Source organism: Genypterus blacodes, unplaced genomic scaffold (assembly GCF_046128005.1).
Source record: "Genypterus blacodes isolate CSIRO-AG114 ecotype Tasmania unplaced genomic scaffold, CSIRO-AGI_Gbla_v1 ptg000021l_1, whole genome shotgun sequence".
NCBI lineage: Eukaryota > Metazoa > Chordata > Actinopteri > Ophidiiformes > Ophidiidae > Genypterus > Genypterus blacodes.
The window spans coordinates 10,233,262-10,253,089 of NW_027466834.1; the positions used below are offsets into that span (position 1 = coordinate 10,233,262).

General features: G+C 42.5%; 1 protein-coding gene across 2 annotated transcripts; it reads left to right on the plus strand.

The window, feature by feature from the left end:
• The first annotated feature begins 153 nt into the window (after positions 1 to 153).
• On the plus strand, positions 154 to 19,031 carry far1 (fatty acyl CoA reductase 1). 2 transcript variants are annotated; one of them, XM_076141889.1, is made up of 13 exons: positions 154 to 281; positions 5,796 to 5,925; positions 6,590 to 6,706; positions 7,157 to 7,332; positions 7,982 to 8,161; positions 8,988 to 9,165; positions 9,408 to 9,452; positions 9,621 to 9,748; positions 9,872 to 9,939; positions 10,782 to 10,953; positions 13,566 to 13,695; positions 13,889 to 14,016; positions 14,551 to 19,031. In XM_076141889.1, the coding sequence occupies exons 2-13, from the start codon at positions 5,854 to 5,856 to the stop codon at positions 14,708 to 14,710; spliced, it is 1,554 nt and encodes a 517-aa protein (XP_075998004.1). In that variant the 5' UTR covers positions 154 to 281; positions 5,796 to 5,853; the 3' UTR covers positions 14,711 to 19,031. The 2 variants fall into 2 exon arrangements, with proteins under 2 accessions (XP_075998004.1, XP_075998005.1); XM_076141890.1 differs by lacking the exon at positions 10,782 to 10,953 and adding an exon at positions 11,526 to 11,697.
• Positions 19,032 to 19,828: the final 797 nt, after the last annotated feature.

Genomic DNA, 19,828 nt, shown 5'->3' on the forward strand with positions numbered 1-19,828 from the left:
TAGATGTCCCCCTCTGTCCCCTCCAGTGTGGACTCTACCACTTGGTTTGTGTGTATGGCAGAGAGACTCTCTCCGGAGTGAGACCTCTCGCTCCGCCCCCTCTCTGAAGAAGCACAGCGCTCTGCTGACGTCACGCTGGTTGGTTTTTCGGCCCGCCACTTCCTGCTCGACGTTCACAGTCTCCGGTGTGACGCTCGGCGGAAGGCACGTCGTTCCTCAAACACCCCTACCAGACTGTACGCTTAAGTTCACGAAGCCGGAGAAACATCTTCATATTGCGGGTACGTACACCCTTTAATTAACGCGGAATTATATCGAACCGGCATCAGTTTACCGGAGATAAACGAGTGAGAGAGAGCGGGTGACAGCGCGTGGGAAGAGCAATGAAGAGGAGGGAGGGGTGTCAAACGCAGCCTAGGATCAGTCGATCAAATGCGCAATAATACACTAAGTTACACTTCGTTGGTCTTTATTGTTATACCCTATTCTCTCATTTCCTGCCGCTGAGTCAGAAATTAATCGTGCGAGAGCCTCAGTTGGCCGCAGACAAACGTACAACTCATGCGTTAACTCCGCCCGTGACGCCTTCAAATGTGCAAAATCTTCCCACTTGTAGTGTTTTCTGTTTTCTGCCCAGGAAGTACCAGTTTGCACACGATTCATAGCGCCTCTTGGAGTTCGGTTTGAAAAACAAGCGAATCATTGTCCATTATTGCCTTTTAGCAGCCTTTACTTATTACCTTAATTACACATTAATTGATGTTTTTAAGCGACTGTGTAAATAGGCAGGGAGTTGCAAGTGAAAATGAGGTGAGAAAGAGATTGACCTTTAACTGTTTTGTAAATAAGACAAGGAAGGCCCTAACCCTCATCCTACCTCAACCTACCAAATTTAATCCAAATCTGACTAAACAAACTTGAGTTATGGCTGAGAGAGACATACTAGAAGCCTCAGGCATCAAATTACTGTCAGATGGTGACTGATGTTGATCACCTGCTGACAATACATTATTATGCAGCCTCTTACCAAAGAAATAATAATATACTAATTAAGTCATTACAATTTGCAAGCTTTCCCTTAGAAAAAATGGCTTGTTGCTGTAACTTTGCTGCGAACAAAACATTTGTTCAACACAAAGAGTCACATATAGTTTTTTAGTGTACATTTTTTATTTTTTCAGCCATGGTCCTATCATCTCCACAGCATATGGGTCAGTGGAGACGCGGGCCAAAGAATGCAGCCCCTCCCTTGGTTGCCTCTGCCTATAGGGACGGTGACACAAATGTAAACTAGTCAAATCAACCCAGTATGTCCAGTAGAAAGTGGTGTAGAGGTGTCCCTTTGAAAAGAGTCTTACTCAACATTTTCGTTTTATCTGTGTATGCAGATAATGTTTTTTTGTGGACTGTGTGCAGAGCTGTGTTCACACAGGTGTCACATCTCTTATTGGCATGAATGTGAACCTTCAAGACAAAAGATCAGATCTGATATGGCAGATAGGCCACACCAACAGAATGATAAGTGAATGATGAGGAGGCAGCAGACCGGCTATTAAAGCAAGTTTAGAGCTCTGGGTGCAGCTGTTTCTGTGGACAGAAGGGTCTCAGTGTGCACTGGTGGTCACATTGTCCAAAACTTGACGTATTCCAACTGGACTCTCAGTTTCCATGTGGGACCTTTACTGGCAGCACACTCATCTCTGTGTCCCTCTGTCTGTTGCGCTCTGGCGGTGGGCCACAGGGTCATGTTGCCGTGCCACTGTGTGTTTGTTCAGGATGAGGCGTCTGTATCCCTCTACTCTTCGCGCAAAGTATATAAAAACCTAACCACCTTGATTTTGCCGGGGGGGAGACATAGTGGAGAAGCGTTTTTTCATGATGTGTGTCCGGTGAAAGCGTTACACTACAAAGAAAATCCGCTCACAATGTGAACTAGACCCCCTCCCGAAGTGGTTCGGCAGATCCGATCCCAATGTGACAAATATCCGATATTCCCTCGGTTACACTACACCACTTCATGTAGGCTGGCGTGATCGGATATGAGAAAACGGATATATGCCACATGAGATGGCACAGCGTAACAGTAGCCAATGTGACCTAGACCACCTCCTCAAGTGGTTCAGAGGATCTGATCCCGATGTGACACCTATCTGATGTGCCCTCGGTTACGCTATGACACTTCATGTAGCCAGGAGTGATCGAATACGGGGAAACGGACGGAGATACAGATCTATGCAATTTGAAGTGGCATAGTGTAACTGTACGTTTCCTCCCGGTGAAATCAAGGTGGCGCTTATGTGTAGCTTTGCACAAGGAGTAGAGGGGCTTCAGACACTACTTGTACAACCCTAGCCACTAGAGCGCAATAACCACTCTTCTATGCACAGACACGAGGTTTCAGAATTGGGCAATGTGAGTCCACCAGTTCCTACTACAATCGCTCACCCATACCCTTCTCTCCTCAGTTGAATGCTAGAGCTCTATACTTGCTTTCTTAGCACATCCTTGCTGCTGCCTCCTCATCAGTGTAATGTCTCGTGCCTCAACTTCTCAACTGTTGTTTTCACAATGTCTTCCGTGGTTCTTTTAGATATTGCGCAGGATAATGCACTTGGATGCGAATCTTAGTAGTCTCGTAGTCTAACCGCTACTCAATTTAGCCTGATGAGATGGGATATTCATCAGCTTTTCAATGTCCGATTACTAGAAGTCGCGTGAAATGACTAGTGTAACCTCAGCCTATGGTTTGTTTAATTCAGCGATTTATGTAGATACTGTGACAAATTTGAGCTGAATACTGGCACGATTTCTTTCTCCCCGGCTGTGAGGACACATATCACAGTGTCGGTGTTGCTCCACTGAGACTCGTTGGTGTCAAAACTCAAGTCTCCTCAATTTCTATTATCAGCTGTTTTGATTTGTTCCACAGGTGTCCAATCCACGGAATATAATGTCCCTGTTCAATTATTTGGAGTGAAAACGTGCTGTAGGGATCAACTTGCTGGCTGTCTGACTGACTGACTGTATGCTACAGTAGCTTCCGCATGCTGCCCACACAAGGCCAAGGCAGATCCCGGCTGAGATCAGTCGTTTGCTGTCAGGCTCAGTTTGCTGGCATGCAGACAAGGCAAGATTTTAGTTGTCAGTCTTGACTGATCAGTTTTCAGTTAACACTGCATGGGAGTGTGCCAGGCCCTTGGTTTAGGTATTGCCTCAGAAAGGAGAACAGCATTCATGTCTTGCCTGCCCCATTTCAGCATTGTTTATTCCGACACACACTGACTTAAATAGGACATGAGATCAATGTTCCGTTTTCGCATCTTGATTAATGCACACCTTTTGTCATAAGCCTACTAGAGGGTGTATAGCCTTTAAATTACATGCAGCATTTTGGCTTTAGACCGAAGAAGAAATTGACCTGGCAGATCCACCTTTCCTTCATTATCTTTACCCTTTTACCTCCAACAACTCTTAATGTGCAGGGCTAGATACCTATTCTGCACTTTAATGCTTCCGGTGACCGTGCACGCCCTGACTGACTGGCTGTTAGACCTGCTAGTTTGTGTAGTGTCAGTGTTGGATTTATTGAATGCTTGCACAAGTTGAAACCTACGAAAACATTCAGATTGTGTTCATACTGTTGAACATTGACCCATCGTTGCCGTAATTTCAGTGGGGAAATAATGACAGGAAATTTCCAGGAGCCTTCGTCTGTGTGTCTTAAGTTTACATGAGCATGTTTTCGTTTTTCCCCAATTGATGTTTTTTAGTTTTACCAATTGTACCTTTTTGGGTCATTGCAGGATTTTCCTTACCATGCTACGGTTTGGTTGCTTGTAAGCGTTACAACTTGTGTCGGTGGCGTTCTCACTGCAAACAAAGCACTCTGCAGAGCCATTGCAAGCCTACCAGTTGATCTGGTTGATCTGTGTGTGATTGCCGTGTTCACTTATGCTCAAACGAACTGATCCAGGCAGGTTAACACTCGGTTTCAGAATAAGTGCTCCAAACGAGCCAGGTCTGAATTCAGTCTTAAAGCCATATATAAAAAGTTTCATACAGTCTCCAAGGAAAGTAAAAAAAGAATTTTAAGGTTGATTAACACATATTTTCCTTTAATGGGTACCTTTATAGGTTATGTCATACATTCTCCATTCTATGACCTCATGGCTGAAGGTTGGCATTTCATTAAGGGGCCATGCTGGGGTTGTGCTTTGATTCAGTCTAGTACAGTCTTGTACATTTTTGGGTCATTGCAGGATTTTCCTTACCATGCTACGGTTTGGTTGCTTGTAAGCGTTTTAGCTTGGCACCTAAACCAAAGACAACAAACAAACAATTTCTAAAAAGATGAAGTGCTTTCCATGGCCATTCCTTGATTGGATTTGTGTTCACACTGTAACGTTCACCGGTGTTTGTGAACAAACGTGCAATACCAATTTAACCAGCAAACCCTTCTTCATAGCCTTTACAGTACATTGAGTTGTATCGGTTACAACTTGTGTCGGTGGCGTTCTCACTGCAAACAAAGCACTCTGCAGAGCCATTGCAAGCCTACCGGTTGATCTGGTCCGGACTCGGGTGTGATTGCCGTGTTCACTTATGCTCAAACGAACTGATCCAGGCAGGTTAACACTCTCGGTTTCAGAATAAGTGCTCCAAACGGGCCAAGTCTGAATTCAGTCTTAAAGCAATATATAAAAAGTTTCATACAGTCTCCAAGGAAAGTAAAAAAAAGAATTGTAAGGTTGATTAACACCTGTTTTCCTTTTATGGGTACCTTTTATAGGTTATGTCACACATTGCTTTCACATTCTCCATTCTATGACCTCATGGCTGAAGGTTGGCATTTCATTAAGGGGCCATGCTGGGGTTGTGCTTTGATTCAGTCTAGTACAGTTTGTGCTTACTAGCCAGAATAAAATGATGTTTGTATTGAGCAAAATTTGGTCTGCCCCAAATACTGTATGATACAGTAGTTAAGCATTGGTGTTCTGTTGTAAAACACACGCTCCCTATACTAAAGCTATTAGTTTGAATAGCAGATAAGGCATTTCTGTTTGGGTGTGTGATATAGTTTCACACGAGACGCGCCCGTCACACGAGAGCAGAGATAAGAAAATCCTTTTTTAGTCAATGATTACATAAGTTATCTCTGAATGGCTTGTGCCTATCAGCAGCGCAGTGGCAATCTACTGAAAATCAATACCATCGTACTGATAACGGTTGTATTGTGTCTCAGTGGCACCTGGGGACATGGCCCTCCAACTGAGGGTGTATTCAGACCTGTATTTCATTGGCTTTGATACAATGTGTTTCCCTGTGTGCGTCTTTGGCTTTGTGCAATACGACAGCCTACCACCGTATGACGCACCTTGTCGCTTCTCCAAAGTTAAGTTAAGCCTCTAGTTGGCTACCAATAACTGCCTAGCATGTGATAAACATGTTGTAGAAATGTCAGCAGATTTCAATTTGCTGACATTTCAAAGATGATTCAAAGTGAAAGCAGCCCATCATGCATACACACAGAACAGCACGTGAGTTGTATGGGTTTATTGAGTCAATTTACCAACTGCTGGTAAATGTTCTTTGGAGTCTAGTTGAATACAAATGAAGCTGCTGCCAATTGTGCAGTTCTGTCAAACTTTCAACTAATCATTGCATTTTTGTGTTTGTGTGAAGTTTACTCCCTCCTTAGTTCACCCCTCTGTCAGTGTAGCTCTACACTCTCAAATGCCTCACACAATACACACAAGCTTTAAGGTTGTTTGGTCTTGACCCTTTTGTCTCTGCAGGTGGTGAGGTGTTGGTGCTTGCGCGTGTGTGTGAGAGAGCCCACTAACGTCGGACAACATGGTGAACATCCCAGAATACTACGTGGGGAAGACTGTCCTGATCACAGGTGCAACCGGCTTCATGGGCAAGGTACAGCAGTGTTTCAGTAACCAATGGTATTTAGTAGATTACCATTCACCAAGCGGATGGGAAGGAATCTGTTCACTGTGTGCTGAAGTCACCAGGGTCATTCCCCCGACAACTGACAAACACGGTTGATCTGCCATTGTTACAGAGTGAAGGAAAACTGTACTGTAGCTCTCTTGCTGTACGTTATTCCCATTTGTATGCATAGTTCAGGGGAAAACAAATGGATCACTACAATTTGGTGAAACAGTTGTAGTAAAGCTGTTGCTGAGATTCGCTTGTGTAGCAGCAGTTCTGTATCAGCAATGTTAAGTTTGCAGATGTAATCACTTACAGTACAATCATGAGTTGTAACGCTGCAGTAATTCACAGCATAATGTCCACCACTCACAATAAAAAACTGATGACATCATACAGTATGAGTGCACAGTATCTGACTAGTTCTATCCACACTGTTGGATGGTTCTCAACCACGTCATTGTTCTCATTTGTCTTTTTGTTTGTTTGTATTGATTAATGTTACCTGCACAGTGTATTCGATGAATTGTTATATTACCAATTTAAAAAAAGACTACAAGTAAACAAAATAACATAAAATCAGGATGTATGATATTGATGAATGTTGGAGAATTGAAACAGATCAACACACTCTCCGGTTTAAACTCAGGTGCTGTTGGAGAAGCTGCTGAGGTCCTGCCCAGGTGTCAAGGCTGTCTATGTGATGGTCAGACCAAAAGCTGGACAGAGCCCACAGGCCCGTGTGAATGACATGGTCAACTGCAAGGTGAGAGCTGGGCTAAGGTGTCAATGGGCATTTTAAAGAGTGTTTCAATGGGCTAGGGAAGGGGTCCGGAAATAGGCACACAGCTCTTTCTCTCTCTTGGTAAGGGAGTGACATTGAGGGTTGGACCTATTGCAAAGGGAAACAATGAGTATAACTATGAGTTGGTTAATGAATTAGATAAGATAGGTCAATAATCCTAGCTTGTATTCTAAGAAAAGAGGATACCTGAGAGGGAGTACCAGAAGACCACAGCTTGCTACATCTAAACTAGCCTCACCTAGAGTGAAAAGGTGTGCATGCTGTGTTCCTTTGTGGCCCCTGTGAAATCTGCGGAAACAAAGGACCTGGTTGGAAATGTTGCCGTTTTCTCTTCCACCCAGAGATGCATCTATATTGTTTTGACACTTGGTTGACCTCACTGGTTCATTGTCTTTGTTCTCCTCTCCGCAGTTGTTTGAAAGGTTGCAGGAGGAGGAGCCAGGCTTTGCGGAGAAGATCATTGCCGTGAATAGTGACCTCACACAGCCAGAGATGGATCTGAGTAAGGAGGACCAGAATACTCTGGCTGAAAACATTAACATAGTCTTCCACTGTGCCGCCACTGTCCGCTTCAATGAGCCACTGAAGTGAGTTGGTGTCCCGTTCTTCAATCTCTTGTTTCACTCACAGTTCTTCACTTGTTGATGATTACCGTCACGATTATTAAGTGTTAATGTGTTATTACAGTGTGTACTTGACAACAAATGTTGTGGTAGTGTTGACATAGCGTGCCAAAAGTAGCTTGCAGTACAGAGAGAAAGCTGCAACCTCACACTTCCCTCAACAAACTGCTGAGCCCGCAGGAAATGAGCACGCACTATTTACTTCTGAGCCAGGTGCTTCATTGAAGAAGTGTTGATAATTTAATTCCTTTGATTTAATATTGTTGTATAAATGTCCAAACACTTCAAGGATGAAAGACATTCAAAAGTGCATACAGTCGGACATTCCACAAAACGTACCATCAGGGCTTTGTGGCATTAAATGCTAAATGTCAAGCTCAGTCTAAAACTGTTCTGACTGTGAGCCACAGGTTTAAAGAAGCTGAGCGTGGCATGTGGGGAATTCTCATGCACTTTATCATGAAATGCAGTGAGTGTTCTGTAGCGTTACTGATGATGTGGCAATTGATCAAATGTGTATTGCTATTTGTAGCTTAGCAGGAAGAGGAATTTTCTATTATTGGCAGGTGTGGCGAAGTGATAGAAGTCATTGTCTGCTCTTCCTCCCACACAGAGATGCCATGCAGCTGAATGTCTTGGCCACACAGAAGATGGTGGCACTGGCACACAGGATAAAGCACCTGGAGGTCTTTATTCACATCTCCACAGCCTACGCCAACTGCGACCGAGAGCTCATCGAGGAAGTCATCTACCCACCCCCAGTGGATTACCGCAAACTCATCGACTCCCTCAGGTGAGTCGGTCCACACTCAGGCAAATGAAAGGCCTCATTAACATTGTGGCGATGGCTGACTTTCTTCTATCTCTGCTCTAAAACATGTGGATGGACGAGGGTTATCTCAGAATACAGGAATTCCATTTGCAATGTAAATACCGTAGTTTAACCTTTTGTTCACTTGAACCTTGGTGCGTTATTTGCAACCCTTTTATCTTTTCCCTGCTTGTCTTATTGCTCTGTTATTGAAAGCATGTCCTGAGCTCTCATCGCCAATAAACTGCAGTGAAATTTGTTCTCTTGCTACAGGAAACAAAACATTTCCAGACACGCCCCTGTAACCTCATTAGTTTTGATTGTCCACAAAGATTCAGTTATATTCGTTCATACTGAAGAGTTTTTTTGATGGTCTTTGCCCTTTTCAGCTGGTTGAACAGTTTTGTTTTTAATGGTTGCAGATTGCCATGTGTGCACAAAGGAAGTGGCCGCAGTTAGTATTGGTGATTGATGTCAGTAGTCATTAGGCGTGCCAGATGAGCGTTACACTAGCACTGTAAATCAGCCCTTGAATAGCACTAGCATGTAGCCTGCCAGTCTCAGCTGCTGTGTTAGATTAATAAAGCGTTTGCAGTAGCTTCTTTGTGGAAAAAGCATGCAGGGTTTGACGGTAGATGGTGCACAGATTAACTACAGGGAGATGCAGGCTGATTTTGTGTTAAACTTTAGTAGATAACCCATTTTTTAAGTTGTGTTTAAGCCTAGGAAATGTATTTAGGTTTTTTTTTATTGCTTTTTTGCTATATGTGCTTCAGTTAACCTTTAATTATTAATGTCTTTGCTGTAGCTGGATGGATGATAGTCTGGTGTCAGCCATGACTCCCAAGCTGATTGGAGAGCGTCCCAACACTTACACCTACACCAAAGCTATGGCTGAGTATATGGTGCAGCAGGAGGCCGGAAACCTCAACATCGCCATCGTCAGGCCATCCATAGTTGGAGCAAGCTGGAAAGAGCCTTTCCCAGTGAGTTCTAAAAAGGATGTTGATAACACATTGCTTGTTTAACTGTAAGGCAATACAGTAGGCTGTTCTGTTCCTGTCCGCATGGGAAGAGTTCATTTTTAGAAAATACACTTGCTAGAGCATAAAATCTCAAAGTTACTTACAAATGATAAGATAATGCTTTCCTTTATTAACAGTTATTGATCATTTGCTAATACTTTGAGCACTAATGTCATGCTGTCTTGCTTCTGACTCCGTTTTAGGGTTGGATTGATAACTTCAATGGGCCCAGTGGGATATTCATTGCAGTAAGTATTCAGGAAAAAAGTGCTTTAAAAACATTCTGCACCTTTCTTGCTTTAAGCTTATTTCTCTACCCTGTCTAACGAAAGTCTTAGTTCTATGATGTTTCTGGTCTTGACCCTCTGTGACATAAATGTTACCGGAGCCTTTACCTTTCCTCTCACCCTGCTCAGGCTGGCAAGGGGATTCTGCGGACGATGAAAGCATCCAACGATGCCGTGGCTGATTTGGTGCCTGTGGATGTGGTCATCAATGCTACCCTGGCTGCAGCTTGGTACTCTGGATCACAGCAGCTCAATAGGTTTGAGAGTCACACAAATCTCCTCAGCGATAACTCCGCAATGACTTGACACGTCCTTTGGCGTCTGTGTGATCGTGTTAAGCTTTGAATGCTGATTTTTCTTTAATGTGGATTTCTCAACAGACCTAAAAACATCCTGGTGTATAACTGCACAACTGGTGGAATCAACCCATTCCGCTGGGGGGAAGTCGGTATGATATCTTTGATCTTTGCTGAACACAGCCTCTCCTGTAAACCTGTAACCATGGAAGCTTAGAAGTGTAAACACAAGAGTTTAATAATAGGTTGTCATCTGAGCTTGCCGCACCCAAACTAGGATTTTGAATGTTTTGTTCCACCTGCTTGTCGTAGATCCTAGCTTGAAGAATTTGCTTTATGACAGAATACACATGGTATCCAGAATGGTGAAACAAGATAATGTAATTCTTTATTCGTCCCCCAGGTGGGGAAAGTCGTGACAGTGTTGCAGAGTTAGATTAGTTCTAGTGAGTCCAATATTGTAAAGTGACACACTTTAAATGCTTTTATGATCCTAAAACGCTGTTAGCACACCTTAAGTTTCTGTTCCACATTGTGATGAGGATATAACCTTACCAGTAGATTGCAACACAATGTGTTAACGCCTGCAACACACACTCCTTGTGGAGCTGTAATATTGTGTGCATCTTGACTGACCCCCTGAATGTTTGCTTGCATTTTGTGGTTGAATTTTTTTTAAGGTTTCCAAGGGTTGTTCAATCCACACAGACCGGCTGAAGTAATGCCCTATAGAGGGAAAACAAATTTAGATATTGTGATATTTTATAGCTCTGTCTTACTTTCAAAATTATCAGAGAATATTTTGGTATTTTGAAAAATATATATTGTATTATTGAAACAAATGATTTCGTTACCTTGTAGATCAGAATCAAAGCCAAATTTGTTTGGCCAAATCACATAGAAGACTTGTAATTGAAATTTGAAGAATGCTTATTGATGACTTATTGATGAACAACCTCTTGTTTCTATTCTTGAACAACCTCTTGTTTCTTAGAGTACCATGTAATATCCACATTCAAGAGGAACCCACTTGAGCAGGCTTTCCGCCGGCCCAATGTTAATCTCACATCCAATCGCCTAATCAATCAGTATTGGATTGCCGTGAGCCACAAGGCTCCGGCTTTCCTCTATGATTTGTACCTCAGGCTGATTGGACGAGAGCCCAGGTAACCTCATCGCATCGCCGATTCAGACGTACCCCGCCTCTTGTGTTTAATGCCAACTGCCTACATGCACCGCTGCTTCTTGCTTCCACACGTTTTCCTCATTCTAGCTGTGATACTAATGTCTTAGGTTCTTTTTGTTTTGTTTTGTTTTTTGTGGGGTGTTAAGAATGCATAGCCCAACTGTTTTCCTGGACATATAGAGGAATGCTGATGGGTTCTGCAGTCTTATCATCTTGTGTTTGGAATATTCTTATTTGTGTTTCCAAAATGTAAGCACAGTCATCTAGGTTCAGTTGATAAAAGGACCAAGATGAATTTTGTTTTATGCCTTTTGGGAACCCAGCACAGATTTTTTGGCCTTTGACCTGTCGACCTCTGAATTGTCACGGAAGGTCAAGTGGACTGTTGATATAATTGATTTATTATAATGCTGACGATTTATTGTCATGACTGCGTGGTGATGACAGGCTTATCGTCATTAATATCAAGCATGGGCCTGCATCTTGCCTCAACAGGAGGAGGAATCAAGTATTTTCCTTCACCTCGTCCTCTTTATCGTATTTTTCCTACAGAGAACTGTATAAACATGACCTTCAAGACCAATCCCTTAGAGAAGGCCTTCAGAAGGCCCAATGTCAATCTACGCTCGAACCCCTTTACTAATCAGTACTGGACAACTGTCAGCCACACGCTGCCAGCCCTGCTCTATGACTGCTATCTCGGCCTGACGGGCCAGAAGCCCCGGTAAGGTTTCAAGTGCCCCCAGACTCTGTGTGCCAGTCACCCCACCTTTTCCATGTGCAACCCCCCCCCCCCCCACACACACACTATCCACCTCATGGGGTCTCATTTGAACTGGTTCTGAGGGCCAGTGGGAACTGAGAAGGGTCAGAGGATTAAACATTAGTTAACATTGGTTAAAATTCAATTCTTCATGTATTGAAAATGGATGATCACTTTGTTTTGGCCTCTATCTGAGCGTAATATCAGCTCTTCTTTTTCAGGCAATGTAAACATGTAGTATTTGTCAAAAGTGATCGCTGCAGTAAGTTTGATGCAGTTTGGCCAATTTTACCTTTTTCATATAATTATACTTGCCATTTGTGAGGCCATGCTGTGAACATAGCCATTAACTGTCATTTCTCACTTTTCAACCAATCATGTAATCTCTTGGGGCACCATGGGGCTTATGCTATGTGGCAAACTCAAAGGTGTGTTTTCTGAGAGATGGTCCAGTACTTGTAGTTACCGTTGAACTTCCTTCCTAATCGATTCGGTTTCCACTAAATTCAACCCAATTCGATCTATTATTCCCTGCCAGTTTTTACATAGAGTTTGGCGGCCTGACATTCATTTGGCTCAGTAGCCAAGTCACATCCTCGCGGGTGTAAACGGCTCCTAATTGGCGATGTCATACACTGCAAGTACTGATCATCTCTCTCCTGTCTGTCTGTGCTGATCAGCTCTGCATGTTTGTCACTTCCTCTCAAACATTCACCATCACAGAAGGAATCTTAAGCATCACAATCTGTCTTTGTCTAAATGGTTTCTTGACCATCATTTCATCCAAGACGACACCAGGCCTACTTTGGATCGTGGGTCTGTTTGAATCATGGCAAAGTCGCCATTGCAGCCATCTACATACAAGTACTAACAAGGAAGGGCTCGAGTGAAAGGCTCTGCCAAGGCTTCACATTTCTCTAATTTGCCATTTGAGATGGAGGTGGTAGTTGAATATCTGTTGCCCCACAATGCTTGGATAAATGTACCTCCAAACATACAAATGCTAATATTTCTTATTGATCTATCATGAGACACATACACAAATTTCTTTTCATTCATTTTGTTAGATGTATTTAAAGATTTGCATAAATTACAAGACGTCCACTGTTTATTGTTATGTTAACCTTAGTCATACAAAGTTTCTAGATCTGCATCAAGATCTAATCTGTTGCTCCTTGTCCCATGACCCACCCCTCTACAGAATTGTTTGACTTTTTCCACTTATTCCAAATTGGATCAAAAACACAACCTCCTTGGCAGAGGTGTTGGGAGCAAACCAATCTCTACCCGGTGAGAGCTCAGACTCTCTTATGGACCAGACTAAAAGCTGCTGTCTTGATTTAGTTACATTCTTAAAGACTGGTATGAACCTCTAATAACCTTAAAATCTGAACTAACACTTGAAACACACTCATTTAGACATTACCTGGATTCACTCGTGTTAGCAGGAGGACCATTTCAACATAGGGACTCTGCTTTATAGCCAAAGCAGTACAAGAGACATTATACGTTCTGTTTTTGCCCAATTTGGCCTGAATTTGGTTCCTGGCCTCATAGCAGTTCTGCAACTTGATGCTGCATTGTCCTCCTGCACACAGTTAAATCCAGTTAGCCCTTTGCTGATCTGTCAGAAAAATGAAAGCCTGCTTTTGGACAAACCTCAAGTTACATCGTAGAACATTTCATCATCTTCTCCTTTCTCTGAGTATGTCCTTTGTTTTAAAGGTATTGTCACCTGTTAATCCCTTCTGTCCATTCCACTGCTCTTGTTTCCCTTCTCCTCCATCTCCTGTCTTCTCTTCATCACCTCCTTCACTTGTTTAATTTAGGATGATGAAGACGATCACTCGCCTCCACAAAGCCATGATGGTCCTGGAGTATTTCACCAGTCACTCTTGGGTGTGGAACACAGACAACATGACCATGTTACTGGGCCAGATGAGCCCCGACGATAAAAAGGTGAGGGGCAAACTGCATGATGATGGAGAGAAAAGTAACTGCAGCAAATGATGTAATGGGGATTAGACTTGATGATGTAATGGCAAGAAAAATTACTGTTCCCATTGAAGCGTTCCAATCACAATATGTTCTATAACGCAATCTCACTTTATGCATAACCTATCCAGCTAACAACCTTTTCTCCTTCCTGTAGGTTTTCAACTTTGATGTGCGTCAGCTGCACTGGGCAGAGTACATGGAGAGTTACTGTATGGGCACCAAGAAATACGTCCTCAACGAAGAGCTGTCAGGCCTTCCTGCCGCACGCAAACACCTCAACAAGTAAGACTGCATGGGACGCTCTCTTGATAATTCACACAGGAAGAGTGAGCAGACGGCCTTTCTTTCAGGGTCACCATAGTTAATGCTCAGGATCGTAGCACTTTGTTCATCCCTCCATTAGCCACAGATGTCTTATGTGCATATGATGTCAAGAGTGAGAGCGAGGCCTTTTCATTTTTAATGGATAGTACAGTTACTGTAGGGCTGATTCTCTGGGGCTTTAACAAAGATTAATGTGAATCCAGTACAGACATGTGAATCACAGATGGACGCGTCTGTTTAATGTCATAACGTATAATCGCAGTCATAGATACTGTCACTGGATAACGGTTATGTATCCAAGTGCAGGGAACCAGAGCAACAGAGCTTGAAGGCCTGGTCTGCCTGCTGTGTGCAATAAATGATGAGTTAGAGAGTGATGGCACATAGAGTGATATTAGAATCAGTTACCCTTTGTCACAGGAATGAGACAAAGTGAGTGCATGTTCTCTACACCTTTCTGATTTGTCTCAAACTGTTTTTTTTCTCCTCTAGGCTGAGGAACATCCGCTACACCTTCAACACCGTTCTGGTGGTGTTCATCTGGCGCATCTTCATCGCCCGCTCCCAGATGGCCAGAAACATCTGGTACTTTGTAGTAAGCCTCTGCTTTAAATTCCTCTCCTACTTCAGAGCTTCCTCCACTATGAGATAGTGAGCCTGAGTGGCCGGGTTGGAGGGATGAAGAAAGGATGGAGCTCTGGCTGTGGATGGCGAGGATGCGGAGCTCAAAGCCCATATACTCAACGCTGCTGTCTTATCACCCATGTTTGCCTTGGAAAGATGGCGCACTACTGGACCTCAACAGTCTAAATGTTGCATATTTTGGATCTCAAGGGGGGCCTGGACTTATCTCACATGTAACAAAGATTCAGTTTGGCATCAACACTCACACTGGAGACTAGCAGTACAGGCTGGTTTGTGTCCTGCTAAATACCCCAGAAGCAGGACTGCAACCCCCTCATTCTGTTCATTTCCAATTACTCTGGTCTAAACACTGTCTTCAAGCCAGCTGTACTCCTGCAGAATCATCACGCTTTGGAGTGCTTCCCTGCTGTCTCATTTGTCTGCTTCCCTCGCTGCCCCCGCCTGTTAAACCAAACATCCATTTGAAAGATGCTCTGCTCCAAAATGCACAGGGCTGGTTCTGAGTCATCCCAGGCCTGGATCTCATAGGTCAGTTTTTGTATCCATTTTTGTACCCATTGCCTTTTTGTGGACGACCCTAACTGCTGTGGGTTTCCTTCATATCTCGCGTGTCGTCGATTGTGAGCTGCATTATCTGCGGTCTTTCCCTGCACCACACCTGCCAGGATGTCCGCAAAGCAAAGCATTAATCTTTGTCCATCATAGGCAGTTTGGCACACCGTTTTGAGGCTGTTTGAGGTAGATGTTTCTTGCTACAGCACTCTTGATTTTTAAATTGAATTCCCAGAGGCTTGTTCAGCAGCAGGGTGGCCTAAGGATCATTATATTCACCTCGTGCTACCCTCCCGTCCTTAAGACCAAAGCTAGTTGAGGTGCACTGACAGCTTGGTGTCTCAAAAGAAAACCAAGACTAGGAGAGCAGATAACACCATTCCTTTGGTGAATTGGTTCATGCCTCCTGCAACTGGGATTGTAATATCATAGCTTTATTCAGTGCCTAAAAACCGGATCGTTCTGGCATAAGCAGATCCTGCAAATGTATCTTAAAGGCATTCATGATTATCATCGAAGTGGTTTGCCAAAATACCTCAAAGCTGGCAGTCTCATAGCTGTGTACAGGATGGAATGGGGGTTGTTGAGAGGAGACATTTTGGTAACTGGTAATTGTGGAGCCACATGAAATGGACCCCATATCAGTTAACATCCGGAGTCATATTAAGAATGGACGAAGAGTGTAGTTTGCTGCTTCCTGTCTTTGATTTCTGTCTTCATTCATTTTAGTTTATATCTTTTTAAGTCTTAGAAAATGTTTTTCGGGGGAAATTACATTCAGACGAGGTCACTTAAGTTGTTTTGTTTGTAAGTTGGAGCATCTTTGGTCTGAAGTCGAGCTAGATACTGATATTTTCACCCCTTCAACAAAAAAAGTTCCTCTGATAATTTAGCCTGAAATGATTTGATGATGGCGCCTTCTCTCGTCTGTCCACCGCTGGAATCAGTTGAAACACCAAGAGCACCTTCAGCATCCATAACTCGACACCAGGTCATAACGCGTTGTTGAGAGATGAGAATGACGGTAGCACTTGTTTTCTTTGGGTTCTATCTTCACCTATACATCACCGATATCACTAAACCTCCTACTTTACTCTGCTACTCTGCTTCGAAATGAAATGAAATCGCTGGAGTGTCCCTTTAAGGTAGCGCTCAAAGTGACTGTCACCGCATTAGGAAGGTAAAGTTAGAAAGATTCATCACGTGCATATCATCATCTTCCTCACACACGGCCGGCTGCTCAATCTCTCTCGGGTCTCAGTGCTTTCTCATGTTATGTGTTCGTCTTTCCTGCCTCGGTTGCTGCTCTGTCTAGTTGGGTTTCCTGTCATAGCTGTTCAGTACCGTACACTTCCCAGTCTGAATAGTATTTGACCTTTTAATGTAGATGAAACGTTTGCGCTATAGATTCAACGGGCATAATGTTGAAGCTCACTTTTCTCTTGGATTTGAAACTCAGAATGCCATATTTGAAAGTGGAACTAGTCATCATAATAGTTGGTTGTATTCATGTAGATGTGTGCACTTTGTTCTATTTTTCCACTTTCACACACACTACAATGTTTGAAAGCAGAGTTTGTCTCAGGAGTGTATTTGACCGTAAGCAGCTTAAACGCCTCCATGGATGTTCTGTGAATGTCTTGAGGGTCATCGAGGAAGCGCCTTTGGGTCTTTGCACTCCGGTTTTTAAAGCGTAGGTCAGACGAGACGCACCCAACCCGACGCCAGAGAGGTGTTATCGGATTCACACCTGCTTTGACATTACTAAGTACGTTCACGCGCACTCTAAAACCAAGGCAGTGCTTTCTTGCCATGCATGCACCTTAAGGGGATCGGCACGAATCGAAGTCGGCCCAAGTTACAGCCCTAGATTATGCGATGTGTAGTGGATTACTTTCGGCAAGTAAACGTCGCAAGTAAGCATTACTCCCAACGGGCAGACTCGAACAGAAACAAGTGCAATCCCGATTCCCTGTATGCATGAGGTTTAATCACATTTTTGCCTTTGAGTGCATGCAGATGTCTGACAGGTTCGGGCGCGGCCAGAAGCTTCAGCCTATAGAGGGCAGTGTAACAACTCTTTTCTGCCTGTTTTGATAAATGACTCTCAAAATAGGATTGGTTGATCAGTGGAACTAAAGTCAAATTAAAAGTAAAAAAAAAAAAAACATTGTTGAAACATGTATGCAAGTGTGAATCGTGCCTGATGTTTTGTCAATAATCTGTGAAGAGAGCAATCAGATCTATGTTTTGTAATATTTTGTGTACAGCTCTATTTAGGTAGACACGATACAATAAAACAAAATGTATTTTTATGCGAATGACATGAGGCAACTCTTTGACTGCTAATGAAGCTTGAGGAAATGTTATTTTACACAACTTGGAGCGGCTTTAAATGCTAAAAAAAATAGGATGTAAATGACTACCGTTTGTTTGGGTCTGAATTTCCGTACATGTATCCTGTTTCTCTGAATGTGAGAGAAAAACACAGCCTGATGTCTTTGCACTTCAATCCCTGAACAAAAAGTTAACATGGCAGTTACAGTATGTCCCATTTTAACAATAAGCGAGCATTGTTGTACCATTTTTTAGCTAAGAAGTGAAGGCAGGGTCGTGTCATTTATGTATTATGTCAGGAAATCGGACTGAATCATTCTAGTAGTTTGATTATCAGACGATTTCTCTGCAACATCACATTAAAGCCCCGTAAGCTAAATGGGTCCATTTAAAATGATGGCTCCCAGCTCATGAAACTCATTCGGTTATTATCTCTTACACTCCTCAAACACTCCTTTGTTTATCTTAGTTTTACCTAAACTCTTGAAATGTTTATTTAACATTGTCTTCTGTCGGTTGATTCACTAAAACAATGTTGTTTGTTTGTTTTTGGCGCTGTGAATACACTGTTAGGTCAACTTCTTACAGTTTACTGTCATGGCCGCCGTGTTTTGGATCTGATGGCCTGTACTTTTTATCATACTTTTTTTTTTCTGAGATAGGACAAGGGTGTGATTGGCAGAGATCATATGACAACATTGAATTGTCAATAAATTAGAATCTGGTCTCTTCCCCTTGATTGTGTCGCTTACTGAACCAGACTGAGAGACAATTTAAAGGCTCAGGAAACCTTCACAGGTGATTTGAGTTAATGAGCTGATTAGAGTGAGACACCCTGAGGCTACAATATTGAACTTTTTCCAGAATATTAAAATTTTCTGAGATACTGAATTTGGGATTTCCATGATCTGTAAACCATAATCATCAAAATTAAAACAAATAAAGGCTTGAAATATTTCACTTTGTGTGTAATGAATCTATAATATATGAGAATTTCCCTTTTTGAAATGAATTCACTTTTCCACAATATTCTTATTCATTGAGCGCCACTTGTAGTTTCGGGCTACATAACTTTCAGCCTAACCCTTATCCCTAAAAACGCACATTCTTGCATTTCTGTTGTCTCATGGCTCAAAGAGGATGTCTGTGATCCTATGAGAGTGTTGGTTCTTTGTTGATTTTGACCTCCAACGTCAATGTTGCATTGTGAAATTGTTCCACGAGTGCCCTGTCTGTGAATCTGTTACTGGTCTATACTTTTTGTGCTTTGAATCTCTTTCAATACTTCTGCTTTGGTGCAGTGGGGTGAGTACAGGCCACCAGCTGAAGGGAGAGAAAATGTTCTTGCAACACTCATTGTCTAAATGAATCTCAAATAATAAATCAATAGGTGCCTTTGTTTGTACACCAAAAAGAAGGAAATAAAAAACTAAATCCTCTTCCTGATTTAGAGGCATTTTTTTCTGTTTGTGTGAATCTGTCCAGTTGACCTGTTTCATGTCTTGCATAACAGATCTGTTCTCCACTTAACATGCTATATCAGGAAGCCAGATTATAGTGGCGATTGTTGAAGGGCTCCATTAACATTTAATGCAGCCTTTCAGAATTATAACACTCCATGAATGGAGGGTTGGGGCTGTCCTCTTTTTTTGCCAGCTCAGTTTTCACTTTCTCTTAAGAGACTGTAAGGGTGTAAGGATTTCCACGCATGCTCAGGTGCTCTAGAGGCATTTATTGTAAATGTCTGCATGGTTTCCTGTTTGATATTAAGTCTTGGATATGGGGAAAGAGAGAGAGAGATTGCAAATGTTTATCTTTTTACAAAACCTTTCAACAATAAACAATAACAATAAGGTATATATAAAACAACTTGTCAATCAATGTAATGTTCAAAGACATTTCCAGAAAAACGGAGTATTAACTGAAAAGTACCAAGCTGGAGATGAACGTATAAGAGCGACCTCGATAATGCAGAAAGCTGAGGAGAGTAAATATAACTTCAAGAAGATTGTAAGGTGCGGAAAGCCATCCACAGACACAGATTACATAAACAAATCATTTACCAAAATATCAGATAATGATAATCTATTCTCAGACTTGTCTGTTTGGAGTTGTGTGTAAACAGTTTTCTGGGTTTTTTTTAATTTCCTAAACAATAGCTCTTTTATTAATTGTGTTAACTATATATAAAACGCTATATATTGTGTTATCTTTATTTTAAGGGCCATCTGCCGTT

What these genes read in the sequence shown, in the direction of transcription:
- far1 (XM_076141889.1), top strand. Translation starts at nt 5,854, where the DNA reads ATGGTGAACATCCCAGAATACTACGTGGGGAAGACTGTCCTGATCACA. An exon ending in CGCTTCAATGAGCCACTGAA is followed by an intron (nt 7,333 to 7,981) that starts GTGAGTTGGTGT and finishes CCTCCCACACAG; the next exon opens with AGATGCCATGCAGCTGAATG. An exon ending in AAACTCATCGACTCCCTCAG is followed by an intron (nt 8,162 to 8,987) that starts GTGAGTCGGTCC and finishes TCTTTGCTGTAG; the next exon opens with CTGGATGGATGATAGTCTGG.